Source organism: Staurois parvus, unplaced genomic scaffold (genome assembly GCF_062004578.1).
Source record: "Staurois parvus isolate SC_StPar_1 unplaced genomic scaffold, SC_StPar_1.0 ptg001699l, whole genome shotgun sequence".
In the NCBI taxonomy this organism is placed as follows: Eukaryota; Metazoa; Chordata; class Amphibia; order Anura; family Ranidae; genus Staurois; species Staurois parvus.
Window position 1 is genome coordinate 15201 of NW_028319495.1, and position 18761 is coordinate 33961.

The 18761-nt window shown below is 50.5% G+C and overlaps 1 protein-coding gene across 1 annotated transcript in view; it reads right to left on the reverse strand.

Moving 5' to 3' along the window:
• The window catches only part of LOC149434703 (BAH and coiled-coil domain-containing protein 1-like), a gene marked incomplete at its 3' end in the record, with an annotated part of 34173 nt that overhangs the window by 9406 nt on the left and 6006 nt on the right, over positions 1-18761 (reverse strand). The window contains exons 2-7 of the mRNA XM_089663495.1: positions 16986-18707; positions 10014-10116; positions 9248-9444; positions 7293-7451; positions 5547-5737; positions 5098-5470 (exon numbers count right to left, since the gene is read on the reverse strand). Coding sequence (XP_089519621.1) covers positions 5098-5470; positions 5547-5737; positions 7293-7451; positions 9248-9444; positions 10014-10116; positions 16986-18707 — 2745 coding nt within the window. The remainder of the gene's footprint in view (positions 1-5097; positions 5471-5546; positions 5738-7292; positions 7452-9247; positions 9445-10013; positions 10117-16985; positions 18708-18761) is intronic.

An 18761-nucleotide genomic window follows, 5' to 3' on the forward strand; every position in this document is an offset into this window, starting at 1 on the left:
TGGGCGCAAGAACGATTCATGCTGGTTGGGCGCAAGAACGATTCATGCTGGTTGGGCGCAAGAACGATTCCTGCTGGTTGGGCACAAGAACAATTCTTGCTGGTTGGGCGCAAGAACGATTCCTGCTGGTTGGGCGCAAGAATGATTCCTGCTGGTTGGGCACAAGAACGATTAATGCTGGTTGGGCACAAGAACAATTCCTGCTGGTTGGGCGCAAGAACGATTCCTGCGGGTTGGGCGCAAGAACGATTAATGCGGGTTGGGCGCAAGAACGATTAATGCTGGTTGGGCGCAAGAACAATTTCTGCTGGTTGGGCGCAAGAACGATTAATGCTGGTTGGGCGCAAGAACGATTCCTGCTGGTTGGGCGCAAGAACGATTCCTGCTGGTTGGGCGCAAGAACGATTCCTGCTGGTTGGGCGCAAGAACGATTCCTGCTGGTTGGGCGCAAGAACGATTCCTGCTGGTTGGGCGCAAGAACGATTCCTGCTGGTTGGGCGCAAGAACGATTCCTGCTGGTTGGGCGCAAGAACGATTCCTGCTGGTTGGGCGCAAGAACGATTCCTGCTGGTTGGGCGCAAGAACGATTCCTGCTGGTTGGGCGCAAGAACGATTCCTGCTGGTTGGGCGCAAGAACGATTCCTGCTGGTTGGGCGCAAGAACGATTCCTGCTGGTTGGGCGCAAGAACGATTAATGCTGGTTGGGCGCAAGAACAATTCATGCTGGTTGGGCGCAAGAACAATTCGTGCTGGTTGGGCGCAAGAACAATTCATGCTGGTTGGGCGCAAGAACGATTCCTGCTGGTTGGGCGCAAGAACGATTCCTGCTGGTTGGGCAGAAGAACGATTCCTGCTGGTTGGGCAGAAGAACGATTCCTGCTGGTTGGGCAGAAGGACGATTCCTGCTGGTTGGGCAGAAGAACGATTCCTGCTGGTTGGGCAGAAGAACGATTCCTGCTGGTTGGGCAGAAGGACGATTCCTGCTGGTTGGGCAGAAGAACGATTCATGCTGGTTGGGCAGAAGAACGATTCCTGCTGGTTGGGCAGAAGAACGATTCCTGCTGGTTGGGCAGAAGGACGATTCCTGCTGGTTGGGCAGAAGAACGATTCCTGCTGGTTGGGCAGAAGAACGATTCCTGCTGGTTGGGCAGAAGAACGATTCCTGCTGGTTGGGCAGAAGGACGATTCCTGCTGGTTGGGCTACAGGTTCGAGAACAACGAATTCTTGCTTTGAAGGAAAGTCGATGGAAGGTTTTAGCCATTTAAGATTCTTTCTTTCCGCTGTTGGGACTGGAAATGTGAATGAGGACTGTCACTGGTTGCTAGGGGCAACAAGACCATCTGGTTGCTTTGGGCCCTCAGACTTCGGAATGAGACGCAATGTGTCTTTAGAAGTCTTGTTGCCCCTAGTAACCCTTCAACACTGGAAACGAGAATCCGATTGGTTGCTACGGGCAGCAGGAATGGTTGTGGTCTTTGACAATTGTGTATGGAGCCCATTGTGTCCACGAAGGGCCCATTATGAGGAAAGTCCCGTTCTGTGATCCCCGTCCAATACCGTGTGGCCACAGCCGCCGAAATAAAACATCCAGTCATGCCGCTTCCCAGAATACGGACGGCGGGACTGTGGAAGTCTAATTTTAACTCCCTAAGTGTTTGAGGGCGCTAAAAAAGCGGCTGCAATGATTGAGCGGCAAGCTGGCGGGACCTACAGAGGAACAGATTTCCCAGCATACGCGCCGAGGAGACGTGGTGACAAATTGGCCACAAATATGTTTTTAATTTAAAAGGCAATCAATAGCGCGGTGCAATCCGTTTAATGGGATGGCGGCTTCTGGCCCCACCCTCCCCTCCCCCTCGCCTCTGAAGTTTCGTTTTTTTTGTCTTTGAAGCCGCTGTTAACCTCTTTACTGCAGAACGCTGCAAATTGGGCTTCAGCCGCCCCGCCAACGAGCCGCTGACATCTCTCCAGCAACAAATCCTACTCTACAAAAATCAGGAGAACTGAGGGCTGCATCCGGCCTGAGTCCAGAACTGAGGGCTGCGTCCGGCCTGAGTCCAGAACTGAGGGCTGCGTCCGGCCTGAGTCCAGAACTGAGGGCTGCGTCCGGCCTGAGTCCAGAACTGAGGGCTGCGTCCGGCCTGAGCCCAGAACTGAGGGCTGTGTCCGGCCTGAGCCCAGAACTGAGGGCTGTGTCCGGCCTGAGTCCAGAACTGAGGGCTGTGCCCGGCCTGAGTCCAGAACTGAGAACTGAGGGCTGTGTCCGGCCTGAGTCCAGAACCGAGGGCTGTGTCCGGCCTAAGCCCAGAACCGAGGGCTGTGCCCGGCCTGAGCCCAGAACCGAGGGCTGTGCCCGGCCTGAGCCCAGAACCGAGGGCTGTGCCCGGCCTGAGTCCAGAACCGAGGGCTGTGCCCGGCATGAGTCCAGAACCGAGGGCTGTGCCCGGCATGAGTCCAGAAACGAGAGCTGTGCCCGGCATGAGTCCAGAACTGAGAGCTGTGCCCGGCCTGAGTCCAGAACTGAGGGCTGTGTCCGGCCTGAGTCCAGAACTGAGAGCTGTGTGCGGCCTGAGCCCAGAACTGAGGGCTGTGTCCGGCCTGAGTCCAGAAATGGAATTGGCACAACCAATGCAGACTGACTGCTAGAAATGGTGACACACTACATGGTAAGGGTCTTCTTGTGGCAGAGCCCACTTCTAACAGCCAGTATTGGTGGGGCTGACATCAGATAAGGGTTTAACAGTTATACAGCCCTCACCCCCCCCAATGCAGGTTATAGGCTGGGACCTCTACATGACTGAACAGACCGGCCGTTAGAAGAGGAGCCTGCCCGAATAACTACCAAACAATTACTGAGGCCCTGTGCAAGCATACATGGGGGTAAAGACTTGTTAAGTGATTTACAGCCCCTCAGCATATAAACCTCCATTGGGGGGTGAGGGCTGTGTGAAAGTCTAAACCCTCATCTGAAACTACATTATAATCAAAATAATGAAGTACTATACAAGCATACATAGAGCTAAAGTAATTACGTACTTGTGGCAGGCCGCCGTTCTAACAGCCAATCTAAATGTGGCTGATATCAGATAAGGATTTAAACCTTTACACAGCCCTCACCCCTCCAATGGCGGTTAACAGGCTGGGACCTCTGACTGAACAGCCCCTATGCAGATATGAAGTCCGTAACTCTAGGCTTGTTCAGTTGCTCATTATTCCTGTAAGTAGTTACTTGTGGTAGACCCTCTTCTAACAGCCAGCCTACATGTGTCTGATGTCAGATAAGGGTTCAAACCTTTACACAGCCCTCATGATTGAACAGCCCATGGATAGAGATGAAGTCTGACTCTATGTATGCTTGTACAGTGCCCCATAATTACTAGTACTTGTGGCAGGCCCCGCCTCCAACAGCCAGCCTAAATGTGCCTGATGTCAGATAAGGGTTTAGATGGTTACATAGCCCTCATCCGTCCAATGGAGGTTATAGGTTGAGAGTCTGTAAATCAATAAATAGCCCCTGGATATAGATGGAAAAACTTCACCCTTCAGTCTATTAAACTCCATCAGAGGAGTGAGGGCTGTGTAAAAGTCTAAACCCTTATCTGATATCAGCTACACCAAGTCTGGCTGTTAGAGGGGGGGCCACCCATGAGTAACAACCTAAACAAATGGGGTTACTTGTGGCAGGCCACTCTTCTAACAGCCAGCCTAAATGCAGCCAATATCCGATAAGGATTTATGCCTTTGCACAGCCCTCACCCCTCCAATGGCGGTCAATAGGCTGGGACCTCTACATGACTGAACAGCCCCCAAGTAGATATGAAGTCCGTAACTCTATCTATACTTGTTCAGGCCCTCTTCTAACAGCCTGCCTACATGTGTCTGATGTCAGATAAGGGTTTAAACCTTTACACAGCCCTCACCCAACCAACGGTGGTTAATAGGTTGGGGGAGGGGGAGGGTATACATGATTGAACAGCCTATGGATAGAGATGCAATCTTTGACTCTATGTATACTTGTACAGTGCCCCATAATCACTAGTACTTGTGGCAGGCCCCTCCTCCAACAGCCAGCCTAAATGTGGCTGACGTCAGATAAAGGTTTAGACCTTTACACAGCCCTCACCCCACTAATGGAGGGAAATAGGTTGGGGGGGGGGGGGTTATACATGATACCCCTGGACAGTGATGAAGTCTTTGACTCTACGTATGCTTGTACAGTGCCCCATTATTTAAGTCGTTATTTTTGGCAGGCCTCGTCTTTTACAGCCAGTCTCAAGGTTGGCTGATATCAGATAAGGGTTTAGCCCTTTACACAGCCCTCACATCTCCAATGGAGGTTAATAGGCTGTAAATTACTGAACAGTTCCTGTGTTCGAGATGTAAAGTCTATAACTATCTATGCTTGTACAATGCCTCGTTATTTCCAGCAGGTCCATCTTCTAACAGCCAAGTAGCCGATATCCGATAAGGGTTTAGACTTTTCTATAGCCCTCGTTCCTCCAATGGAGGTTTATGGGCCGAGAGGCTGAACGGTCCCTGTATAGAGATGAACGTCTTGAACCATGTATACTCGCGTACAGCGCCTCATTATTTCCAGCAAATCCATCTTCTAACAGCCAAGTCTTAGTGTAGCCAATATCCGATGAGGGTGTAGACCAGGGGTGTCCTAACTATAGCCCTTCAGCTGTTGAAGTACTACAAGTCCCATCATGCCTCTGCGTGTCTTGCCTGTAGATGTCAGAGTCTTGCAAGGCCTCATGGGACTTGCAGTTCCTCAACACCTGGAGGGCCATAGTTTGGTCACCCCTGGTTTAGACTTTTATATAGCCCTCGTTCCTCCAATGGTGGTTTATGGGCTGAGAGGCTGAACGGTCCCATGTATCCTCGTGTACAGCGCCTCATTATTTCTGTAGGTATCTACTGGTGGCAGGCCCCTGGTAAGGGTCTTTACCCAGCCAGTCCTCAGTAGAGACCACCAGTCCACCAAAAGACCACCAGAGTCTCCAACGTTCCCCCACCCCATTAAAAATGCAATAAAACCCTTTGGCTTGAGTTGGGCTTCGTTGGCCCTTCTGTGTAGAATATTGGGTACCTACCTGGTTCCAGTGATTTGGGATAGTCTCTGGGGGGTTGCCCCTCTCCCCTCCTGTCCTCTCCCTCTTTCCCTTTGGAGCTTTGAACGGGCACAGGACTGACAGCCGGAGAGCTGGGCACCAAGGCGGAGCTGCCATCTGGGCAGGCCGGTAAAGTGCATGGGGCCAGTGGCCGGGGTGTCGGGCATTTGGACGGAGGCCGAAGGTTGGGCGAATGGGAGCAAGGGGACAGCTTGGGTGGTGCGGGTGCAGAAGGGGGTGGCAGCAGCAGGCTGGGTGGAGTCTTTGAAGAGTTTAAGGCGTCTGCTTTACTGTGCGGCTTCATGGCCTTTTCTGGATGGTCTTCCGTTTCTGGCAGGTGGTCCTCAGGCTTCCGCTAAGAGGAAGAAGAACAGGCGTTGGAAGGGGCTCCTAACAAACAGGACACAAGTCATGACTTCGACCTGACCTACCTGGAGGTGGGTTTGCCTCTGAAGCTCCAGAGCCTGCGCTGCCCTCTGTTGTTGCAGGGCATACAGCTCTTGTTGCCTTAAAAACTGCGATCGGGAGTAGACCGGGAGCTGGCCGGGGTGCTGGAGGTGCGAGGTGGGTGCTCGGCCAGGGTACATAGGTGGCCATAGAGATGCCTGATCCATGACATCAGCTGGGGACAACCAAATACAAAAAATAAATTGTCACTCTGAGACTTTTTTTTCACCAATACGTTCTTATCTTTCATTTCAATTTGAATGAAAACTTGGTGGACTGACAACTCATGGGGCCCCCGGGCAATAGGGGATCATGGGGCCCCTGTGTCCTTGCCCAAACTCAAAAAAGCCTATGAAAAAGGTACCAGGGGCATCTCATGGGGCCCCCTACTGACCCCGGGCCCTTGGGCAGTGCCTGAGTTTCCAAATGGTCAGTCCGCCCCTGCTTGTATTCCAATCATTGCTGGGACAAGGTCATTCAGCGCCCACAGAAAAGATACCAAACTGCACCCCCCCCCCCTTCATGATTAGCCACAGTGGCATCACAACTCCAGTCAGCCCAGGAGAGAGTCGGGAGGAGGTGCAGGTTGTGCTCTCTCTCCTCCTTCCTGCCAGTGCAGCACTCATGTATTCCTGTACACACAGCTACAGCAGGGAGGAGAAGGGGGGGAGAGAGCACAACCTGCACCTCCTCCCGACTCTCTCCTGGACACGTCCAGCACTGGGCTGACAGGAGTTGTGATGTTGCTGTAACTACTCCTGTCAGTTTTGTATCAGAATGAGCTCACCACACAGCGCCCCCCATAACTATGGTAAACTGCTGCTCCCAGGGCAGTTGCCCCTCCTGCCCACCCCTTGTCCCGACCCCGATTACAACTGGGCAATCTTTTTTGCTTTTAAACACAATCAGCTTTTTTTATACAATTCGAGGGTCTCTTCTATGGTGGCCCCCACCTACCTACAATAATAAAGGGGGCACCTTCACCAAGGCAAGCATGACATCACTAGGACTTTTCTTACGTTGGCCATACACAGCTCAAATGTCAGCCAAATCCAAAAAATAGACTGACCCCAGTGGAAACTTTTTGGACGGACAATGACTGCAGCCAATCAGAGGAACTCCTGTGGATACAGGGAAAGCTGAGGAACCCAAATGCCTTAAGAAGTCCCTCCCATGCGGTACTAGAAGACCGCCTCATGAGATCCTCAGCTGTCCCAGGAACCCAGTAGAAGGCCCAGTGATGTCCCCCTTACCTAGCCAAGGTGTGAATGGGACGATTTGTTTTATTAATTTTCCTCCTACTAATAAAATGAAGCAAATTCTCTGTTTAATATGTTAGAAGGGGACAGATATATTTGTTTTTTGCAGCCTCCGTGCCAACCATGGCTACCTCCATAGGCATCAGCCTTAGTTCCAACCATGGCTACCTCCATAGGCATCAACCTATGTGACAACAATGGCTACTTCCATAGACAGAATGGGGAAAGGAGTGTAGCCATGAAGGAATGGCAAATGCAGGATCACCAGGTAAAAATGAATAGAAAATGTCCTGAGAAAAAAGAAATATAATGCAGCCACCACATCTAAGGACCAATAAGCTGTAATATATTACATTTTTGTTTTGGGGTTTAGATACGATATTAATGAAAAGACATACTCCCCAAAAAACACACCAACACGCCATACACACGGTTAAACAAAAAGAATGATGAAAAGGTGCTGCCACTTACCAAGGGAGTGCGGAGCAGGATGGGGAGAGGGCTCTGGAGGTAGTATTACCAGCTGGGCGGGAGGTTCTTGCGATAGGGGGAACACTGGTTGCATGGCACTAGACATGGAAGGGGGGAATCCAGGGGGCAGATTCTGGTGCAGAGCAGGGTGACTAATACCTGGGGGCACATCAATTACAGTTTCAAAATTCTAGGACTACAATTTCTATTTCTAGCCCTTGTAAATCAAGATTGGATTACAATGTTCAACAAACCAATGGCATGGAGCTATGGAGCCAAACTGGTAGTCTTTAAAGGGACCAGGCACGCAGTCTATGGTGCTGAGGAGGAATGATGTGGGCAGAGCCATGTACACTTCCCAGCAGCGTTTCTAAAATCAGTGGTTTCATACCTTCCATGTCTGCCAGGCAATGGCTTTATTTCCCACCAGTTCCATTCCTGGACAATGGTACAACAGAAGGTGTGGGGGTGCAAGGCCACAGAGACACAATGAAGCCTGTGGGAGTGGCACCGAAACCAACCAATAGCAGAGACGAGGAGGAGATCGGTACAATTACCTATGCCAAGGGTCCCCATCTACTTCCGGATTCTATGGAAAGGTAAATCATGGCTTCCGGTTAGACATTCGTCCTCATAAATCCCTTTAAAGAGGACCTTTCCCTTTGCAGTGAATTAAGTGCCGTAATGATGGGTAAGACAGAAATTGAAAGTCGACCTGAACTTCATATTAAAGTCCTGCCTAGCAGACAAGCCTATGAGATGCCCACAAGTTGCTTTATTCGCCTTTTATGTGCACCTCTCTGATTTAGTTACATTTTGTTACTGGGGGTTGGAGTTGGTGCAGCCCTATCAACGTCCACTATGCTGTCCAATGACCCAGCACCATTGGACAGTACGAGCAAACTCAATGGACTAGAAAAGGCAGTTGGCACAGCTTTGTCATGATGTCAGGGATAGTCAGGCCCCAGTAAGAAAGAGGAACTGGAAATGGCAGTTGGCAGTTTGGTCATGATATCAGGGACATTCAAGTCCCAGTAAGGAGAAACTGGAAATGGAAATTGCCACAGCTTGGTCATGTCGTCAGGGATAGTCAGACCCCAGGAAGAAGGAAACTGGAAATGGCAGTTGGCACAGTTTGGTCATGTCGTCAGGGACAGTCAGAACCCAGGAAGAAGGAAACTGGAAATGGCAGTTGCCACAGCTTGGTCATGTCGTCAGGGATAATCAGACCCCAGGAAGAAGGAAACTGGAAATGGCAGTTGGCACAGTTTGGTCATGATATCAGGAACATTCAGGCCCCAGTAAGGAGGAGAAACTGGAAATGGCAGTTGCCACAGCTTGGTCATGTTGTCAGGGATAGACAGACCCCAGCAAGAAAAACTGGAAATAGCAGTTGATGCAGCTTGGTCATGTCGTCAGGGATAGTCAGACCCCAGCAAGAAAGAAACCGTAAATAGCAGTTGATGCAGCTTGGTCGTTATGTCAGGGACAGGCTCCAGTAACAAAAGAGAAGCTAAGTCAGAGGGGCACAGAAGAAGCTAATGAAGATAACAACCATCTTCTCATGTTTTCGCTCAGGCGTGAATTTTACAAGAAGTAGTACAGGTTCTCTTTAAGTGATGTCAGGCAGGGAAGAGTGAAGAAGCTGAGTGTAGCTTAAGGTTTGCAGCAAGGAGGAGGTGACTCTGTGAGAAGCAGAAGGAATGAAGGAAGTGAGTCAGAAGACCAGTGTTGAAGTGTCTTGTGGTGGACGCCATTGGCCAAAAGTCACACCAATATTCATTACATAAAAAATTGTTATTTATATCATTCTAAAGAAAACATCATATCGTAATGTCAAAATTATTGATCAATAACACCCAACACTGCAGTTTCTTTTAGGAATCTTGGGCTGCCATTAAGGTAAAGAAGCTTTGAAAGACCCCACCATCATTCTGCAGACCAACCATGCTTACCATAAGAATGGCCGCCCATCCAGATGGATGGGCTCCTTGTTCTGGGCAGCCAGTGCGGGTGGGTGGGATGCGTATGCGGTGTAGGATCGGCTCCTAGCTGGCTTGCGCCTCCCGCTATCATAAGATGAGGTGTTAAGTCTCCTGGACAGCCGCTAGAAGGATGAATCCTGGCAAATTCCACCAGGTCCTTGTTTTCCCTAAAATGAACGAGGAGAAATGAGTGTAGCACAAACAAGATAGGCAGTCAGGACTATAGTCACACTTTGGAAAGAACCAATCATATTTGGAAGTAATGCAACCAGACCTTTAATAAAAATGTTACGTCAACTTTTAGGGTAGCCCCTCACGAAAACTTTAAAATGCTTACTTTATACACAGTTCCTGGCAGCTTCTTGTAGGCACCAGTGGTGTCAATGGGCCTTCTACCGGGCACCCAAGAAATCAAAAGATCCCAAATCCCACAATAATGTGCTCATGAAATGTTCAAGGCCTACAGCATCACAGCCAAGACAGGAAGTCAAGATAAGAATTTTGGATCCTCATCTATCCCAGGATCACAGTAGCAATTCCAATAATTTGTGCCATGGGCAAGTGTTCCTGCAGTTTGGACAAGGGTAGGTAGACCTCTCACCAACTATTGCTCTCCATCACATAGGCAAGACGAGCAGCAGGTTTAGGGCAATGGCAAGGCATGCAACCTAGTACTGCCAATCAGAATTCAGCAAGGCTGCTCTTCGAACCATGTTGTATATCCAAGAATACTTACTGCATTAGGAGGTCTCTTCCCGGGATTCCCAGCCTCTCATCACACATTCGGCTCCGTTCTTCTTCGGCATCCAGGTCAATGACATGCATGGGTCGGCCAGAACCTACTGGCAAAATACAATGGTGTCAGCCCAGAAAACCAACTTTGCATTTTATGTAAACACCAAAGAAGGATTTTTAATGTCATACCTAAGGAAGCCAAACATAGTCATTCATTCTATCCGTCTATGATGAGGAGCGGCCCTCCTCGCCACAGCTAACATGATACACTTGACTTTATTCTTTTAATCCAATCAGACCCACTAATTCCCTCTAGAGGTCACCACAGGGTTAATAATTTGACTCCAAGGTCTCACCAGCCAGCTAGACTAGGAAGCCTTCAGCTGGAAGCCGTGTCTCACTGGGAGAGCGGCCCAGAGGTTTCCTAATGAAAGCCATGTGTTATAAGTGAGCCAACGGCTTCTGGTAACCCCGGATATTGTTACCTTGCCAACTTCTACACCCCCCTCTGCAGCTCCCCCAAACCACATGGTGACATCACTCTCTTCACACATCAGACGGAAGGCGCTCACGCCTCCTCGCACTCACACAATGCTTCCTGCCGGTGAAATCCACTCTGCAAATTCTGATTTACAGGTTGCTCTACGTAGCCATGGCATCCTGGCCCCCGGAACAGTTGGGTGTCCAAACTTCCATGTGCCAACCGAAGCATCATCCACCTGACACGTACTTCTTGGTAAAGCTGCCTTTAGAACATTCAGAGAGAGTCCATGAACAAAGAATGGATGTACACAGGTCCTTGAGGATGGATTAAAGTGTCCTATTCTGTCTATGGTTCCTGCTCCTGACCAAAAGGAAGTCACAATGGTGGTATCTGCCAACACCAATCATGTATACCACCACTTCCTCTTCCAGAATGGTCACGCCAAGCTTTCACGGTGGTGAACTCGCCTGCAGATGGTGGTCCAGGCAGATCGTAGAAGGTGGTCTTAGATATATGTGGTTTATAATGGATCAATGTCTATGGCAAAGACCAGAAGGTCTCAACCTTCAAAATGTCAACAGACTCTTGGCAACCTTCTGGAATCAGTGAAGACCACAATTTATTGAAGCTCTTTGGGGGAGATTTACTAAAACTGGAGCACTCAGAATCTGTGCATGGCGGCCAATCACCTCACTTCACCTTCTTTAAGTAAGCTATGACCATAAAACCTGGAAGCTGATTGGTTCGTATGCAGAGCTGCACCGGATTCGGTTTGAGAGAAGAACTCCCATTGTTTCTTAAGCTGCAGATGACGGTTTTCAAATACAACAATGCAAAATATAAATATATTTCAGAAAGATTCTGCATAACTGCAAGCATTGCCCAGCTGGGTGTTTTTGGACCACTAGTGGTCCAGGCCGGTGTTTCTCAACCTTTATCAGTCATAGTACCATTGAAAACTACGCAAATTCTCGAGGTTTCCCATCACATCATAAGCCCCCACTTTCACATCAGAGTCCTTAGACCCACCTTTACACATCACTGTCCTCAGTTCCCCCTCCTTCTGTGCAGAACAGAGTCCTCAGTCCCCTTTCACCCAACCACGTCAGAGTGCTCAGACCCCCTTCACATTAGAGTCCTCAGCGCCTTCACCTCAGGGTCCTACAGTCCAATCGTCACCACAGCGTGACTGTGGCAGCAGGCTAAACTAGTGTAGATGGAGAACTTCCACCCCCTTCTGAATGCTGGGACAAGTGTTAATACCACCCACCGTGGATTAGCCTCCTATTTCCATGGAGCTGTGACCTCATGCATGATGGTGCCTGGATGGGTCAAGGTGCAACACCACTTGGCAGATCCTTGTAGATTCCTTTAAGGGTGGGATTCTGATAACCAAAATAAAGAGATATCTTCCCGCTGACCCCCAATGTAAGGGACATTCTTCCCACTGACCCCCAATGTAAGGGACATTCTTCCCACCGACCACCAATGTAAGGGACATTCTTCCCACTGACCTCCAATGTAAGGGACATTCTTCCCACTCATCACCAATGTAAGGGGCGTTCTTCCCACTGACCCCCAATGTAAGGGACGTTCTTCCCACTGACCCCCAATGTAAGGGATGTTCCTCCCACTGACCCCCAATGTAAGGGACATTCTTCCCACTGACCCCCAATGTAAGGGACATTCTTCCCACTGACCCCCAATGTAAGGGACATTCTTCCCACTGACCTCCAATGTAAGGGACATTCTTCCCACTGACCCCCAATGTAAGGGACATTCTTCCCACTGACCCCCAATGTAAGGGACATTCTTCCCACCGACCACCAATGTAAGGGACGTTCTTCCCACTGACCACCAATGTAAGGGACATTCTTCCCACTGACCCCCCAATATAAGGGACATTCTTCCCACTGACCCCCCAATATAAGGGACATTCTTCCCACTGACCCCCCAATGTAAGGGACATTCTTCCCACTGACCCCCCAATGTAAGGGACATTCTTACCACTGACCTCCAATGTAAGGGACATTCTTCCCACTGACCACCAATGTAAGGGACATTCTTCCCACTGACCCCCAATGTAAGGGACATTCTTCCCACTGACCCCCAATGTAAGGGACTTTCTTCCCACTGACCCCCAATGTAAGGGACATTCTTCCCACTGACCACCAATGTAAGGGACATTCTTCCCACTGACCCCCAATGTAAGGGACATTCTTCCCACTGACCCCCAATGTAAGGGACGTTCTTCCCACTGACCCCCAATGTAAGGAACATTCTTCCCACTGACCCCCAATGTAAGGAACATTCTTCTCACTGACCCCCAATGTAAGGGACATTCTTCCCACTGACCCCCAATGTAAGGGACATTCTTCCCACTGACCCCCAATGTAAGGGACATTCTTCCCACTGACCTCCAATGTAAGGGACATTCTTCCCACTGACCCCCAATGTAAGGGACATTCTTCCCACTGACCCCCCAATGTAAGGGACATTCTTCCCACTGACCCCCCAATGTAAGGGACATTCTTCCCACTGACCCCCCAATGTAAGGGACATTCTTCCCACTGACCCCCCAATGTAAGGGACATTCTTCCCACTGACCCCCCAATGTAAGGGACATTCTTCCCACTGACCCCCCAATGTAAGGGACATTCTTCCCACTGACCCCCCAATGTAAGGGACATTCTTCCCACTGACCCCCCAATGTAAGGGACATTCTTCCCACTGACCCCCCAATGTAAGGGACATTCTTCCCACTGACCCCCCAATGTAAGGGACATTCTTCCCACTGACCCCCAATGTAAGGGACATTCTTCCCACTGACCCCCAATGTAAGGGACACTCTTCCCACTGACCCCCCAATGTAAGGGACATTCTTCCCACTGACCCCCCAATGTAAGGGACATTCTTCCCACTGACCCCCAATGTAAGGGACATTCTTCCCACTGACCCCCAATGTAAGGGACATTCTTCCCACTGACCCCCAATGTAAGGGACATTCTTCCCACTGACCCCCCATGTAAGGGACATTCTTCCCACTGACCCCCAATGTAAGGGACATTCTTCCCACTGACCTCCAATGTAAGGGACATTCTTCCCACTCATCACCAATGTAAAGGGCGTTCTTCCCACTGACCCCCAATGTAAGGGATGTTCCTCCCACTGACCCCCAATGTAAGGGACATTCTTCCCACTGACCCCCAATGTAAGGGACATTCTTCCCACTGACCTCCAATGTAAGGGACATTCTTCCCACTGACCCCCAATGTAACGGACATTCTTCCCACTGACCCCCAATGTAAGGGACGTTCTTCCCACCGACCCCCAATGTAAGGGACGTTCTTCCCACCGACCACCAATGTAAGGGACGTTCTTCCCACCGACCACCAATGTAAGGGACATTCTTCCCACTGACCCCCCAATGTAAGGGACATTCTTCCCACTGACCTCCAATGTAAGGGACATTCTTCCCACTGATCACCAATGTAAGGAACATTCTTCCCACTGACCACCAATGTAAGGGACATTCTTCCCACTGACCCCCAATGTAAGGGACATTCTTCCCACTGACCCCCAATGTAAGGGACTTTCTTCCCACTGACCCCCAATGTAAGGGACATTCTTCCCACTGACCACCAATGTAAGGGACATTCTTCCCACTGACCCCCAATGTAAGGAACATTCTTCCCACTGACCCCCAATGTAAGGGACGTTCTTCCCACTGACCTCCAATGTAAGGGACATTCTTCCCACTGATCACCAATGTAAGGAACATTCTTCCCACTGACCACCAATGTAAGGGACATTCTTCCCACTGACCCCCAATGTAAGGGACATTCTTCCCACTGACCCCCAATGTAAGGGACTTTCTTCCCACTGACCCCCAATGTAAGGGACATTCTTCCCACTGACCACCAATGTAAGGGACATTCTTCCCACTGACCCCCAATGTAAGGAACATTCTTCCCACTGACCCCCAATGTAAGGGACGTTCTTCCCACTGACCCCCAATGTAAGGGACATTCTTCCCACTGACCCCCAATGTAAGGAACATTCTTCTCACTGACCCCCAATGTAAGGGACATTCTTCCCACTGACCCCCAATGTAAGGGACATTCTTCCCACTGACCCCCAATGTAAGGGACATTCTTCCCACTGACCTCCAATGTAAGGGACATTCTTCCCACTGACCCCCAATGTAAGGGACATTCTTCCCACTGACCCCCAATGTAAGGAACATTCTTCTCACTGACCCCCAATGTAAGGGACATTCTTCCCACTGACCCCCAATGTAAGGGACATTCTTCCCACTAACCCCCAATGTAAGAGACATTCTTCCCACTGACCCCCAATGTAAGGGACATTCTTCCCACTAACCCCCAATGTAAGAGACATTCTTCCCACTGATCACCAATGTAAGGGACATTCTTCCCACTGATCACCAATGTAAGGGACATTCTTCCCACTGACCCCAATGTAAGGGACATTCTTCCCACTAACCCCAATGTAAGGGACATTCTTCCCACTGACCCCCAATGTAAGGGACATTCTTCCCACTGACCTCCAATGTAAGGGACATTCTTCCCACTGATCACCAATGTAAGGAACATTCTTCCCACTGACCCCCAATGTAAGGGACTTTCTTCCCACTGACCCCCAATGTAAGGGACGTTCTTCCCACTGACCCCCAATGTAAGGGACGTTCTTCCCACTGACCCCCAATGTAAGGGACGTTCTTCCCACTGACCCCCAATGTAAGGGACGTTCTTCCCACTGACCCCCAATGTAAGGGACATTCTTCCCACTGACCCCCAATGTAAGGAACATTCTTCCCACTGACCCCCAATGTAAGGGACATTCTTCCCACTGACCCCCAATGTAAGGGACATTCTTCCCACTGACCCCCAATGTAAGGGACATTCTTCCCACTGACCACCAATGTAATGGACATTCTTCCCACTGACCCCCAATGTAAGGGACATTCTTCCCACTGACCCCCAATGTAAGGAACATTCTTCTCACTGACCCCCAATGTAAGGGACATTCTTCCCACTGACCCCCAATGTAAGGGACATTCTTCCCACTGACCCCCAATGTAAGGGACATTCTTCCCACTGACCTCCAATGTAAGGGACATTCTTCCCACTGACCCCCAATGTAAGGGACATTCTTCCCACTGACCCCCAATGTAAGGAACATTCTTCTCACTGACCCCCAATGTAAGGGACATTCTTCCCACTGACCCCCAATGTAAGGGACATTCTTCCCACTAACCCCCAATGTAAGAGACATTCTTCCCACTGACCCCCAATGTAAGGGACATTCTTCCCACTAACCCCCAATGTAAGAGACATTCTTCCCACTGATCACCAATGTAAGGGACATTCTTCCCACTGATCACCAATGTAAGGGACATTCTTCCCACTGACCCCAATGTAAGGGACATTCTTCCCACTAACCCCAATGTAAGGGACATTCTTCCCACTGACCCCCAATGTAAGGGACATTCTTCCCACTGACCTCCAATGTAAGGGACATTCTTCCCACTGATCACCAATGTAAGGAACATTCTTCCCACTGACCCCCAATGTAAGGGACTTTCTTCCCACTGACCCCCAATGTAAGGGACGTTCTTCCCACTGACCCCCAATGTAAGGGACGTTCTTCCCACTGACCCCCAATGTAAGGGACGTTCTTCCCACTGACCCCCAATGTAAGGGACGTTCTTCCCACTGACCCCCAATGTAAGGGACATTCTTCCCACTGACCCCCAATGTAAGGAACATTCTTCTCACTGACCCCCAATGTAAGGAACATTCTTCCCACTGACCCCCAATGTAAGGGACATTCTTCCCACTGACCCCCAATGTAAGGGACATTCTTCCCACTGACCCCCAATGTAAGGGACATTCTTCCCACTGACCACCAATGTAATGGACATTCCCACTGGGCTCCAGTGAATTTATTTTAGCAGAAGCTTCCTGACACCTGAAAGTTATTTGAAGGGTTCCTCTGGGGTAGAAAGGTTGTCAGAGTCTGCGTTAGACGGATGGGATATAGAACCCCAACATCCAGTGATGGGATATAGAACCCCAACATCCAGTGATGGGATATAGAACCCCAACATCCAGTGACTGCATCTGAACATGTATTGTAGAATCTAGCAGAGACATGGAGAGTATGGTAATCCTCATAACTTGAGGTTCTGCTCAGGGGGGGGACTGATAACTCATGGGGCCCTTGGGCAATAGGGGATCATGGGGCCCCTGTGTCCTCGCCCACACTCTAACCACACCCAAAGAAGCATATGAAAGGTACCACCAGGGGCATCTCATGGGGCCCCCTACTGACCCTGGGCCCTGGGGCATTGCCCGAGTTCCCCAATGGTCAGTCCGCCCCTGGTTCTGATACAACGGTGCTCAGGTTACTAAAACACTCTTGGAAATTCCCCGTAAAAAGCAATCACGGGTATTCAATACACACCTTTCTGTCCCATGTTATTCCTGTTTTGTCGACTTGACCCGGTCCCATAAGCTGACTCATGACGACCGCTGTTGTCTTTCTGCCGCGCTACAGCCACAGCGATGCCAACTGGCGGCTGCCGGACTTCGCCTTCCCCGTGAGAGGTCTCGTTCTCCCGACTCCTGGCACAATCCATCCTTTCTTGCTCGGGCTGGCACTTGTTGTTGCCGTGGAACTTGTTTTCTTGATGAGAGCAGCTGGTCTTCATGTTCCCCAAACCCACAAAGGGGGTCCGCTGCCCCACGATAAGTGCTTGGTTGCTGTATTTGAGCAGGTTTTTCATGGCGGACACCTCGTCTGTAGGCCCTTGCATCTCCTGGGTCAACGTGGGGCCAGGAGTCATGAGCGCGGCCTGTTGTAAACTTGTGCTGAAGGGATCTAGGTAAGAGTTCTTCCTGTCTTCACCGATGGAAATTGATGGCTCCGTCCACGGCGGCAGGTGAGGTCCGTTGTAGCCCAAGGAGCTGAGGTCGATGGTTTTCCTCTTTCCTTCTTGGTTGCCTCCCGTTTGCTCCCCTTCAGACGGCCGGTGCTGCTGGTGCCGTATCCGGGCCACTTTTTGGGAGCTGTGCACCTGGGAGTCCTTGATAGGCCTGTCTAAAGTGCAGCAGGACTGGCTAGTTTTTATGCAGTGGGAATCCTGGTTGTTGGGACGAGGACAGTCTTGGGAAGTCGGCATCTCTAAGTACGCAGCCTTTTCAATGCTCCTCTGCATAGCAGTCTCTGAACCTCCGCTATTTAAGAACTCCAAATTTTTGATCCTGACGGCTGTGTTCTGCGGCCATTCCAGCCTCCTCTCCCCTTTGGCCTCGGCCTTTAAGTGGGAGAATGTGTTCATGTAGGACCCAGAGGAGGGAGGGTGGGGGTCAGTGTTCATTTCGTGGCCCTTGTCCTTCCCTTCTCCTGCTCTGTCTAAATGGCAGCCCTCCGGGGTCACCTGAAAAGGCCGGCTTTTGTCGGTGAAGTGCCCCACGGAAGGCACAAATGTGGGCCTGCCCATCTTGAGCTCCCTGCCGGACTTATCCTGCAGGGAGCACACAACGTCCGAGTTGGAATGAAGCTGCAGACAGGGGAAGGAGCTGGTGGAGGTGTTCAGCGGGGCAGGAATGCTGGGGAGACTGGATGGGACAGTGTAGGACACAGAATGGTGAAGCATTTGCCTCCTCTCTAGGCACTCGCTGTAAGGTTGCTGAGGCTCGTGTTGGGGATACGATCGGTCCGACCTCATGACTTCTTTGGCACATCGATTCTGGCCACCTTGGCGAGGCATTCCTGCCCCAACGGTGCAGCTCGACAACAACGCTTTGCTGGGGTCCCCATTTAGCACCTTTGAGGTCATCAGGCAAGAATTTAAATGCTTGGTCCTGTTCTCACACGATCCTCTCTGATGCATGTCCTCCTTGCAGTGGCTGTCCATGGTCATGGGCAGCACCGCCTTCTGCCTTTCCTTGCCTTCGTCCTCCAAGTGCCGATCTTTCAGGTCCCCTTTGCCCACCTTGTCCTTGTTCATGTCCCCCATATATCGGTCATTGTCCTTCGAGCCCTTATGGAGGTGGCTGTTCTCTCGGTCCCGACTGCAGGAGCCAATGGGGTGGCCCGGAGCAGCCCGGGCGATGCTGGGGAAGTTGTGGTTGGCCGACAGGAGCGTGGGTTGTGGTGGGAGATTCCGCAAATAGAAGTTATCTGGAATGAAAGAAAAAGATAATTACATGCAGGAAATAATTGTAACATTTGTAG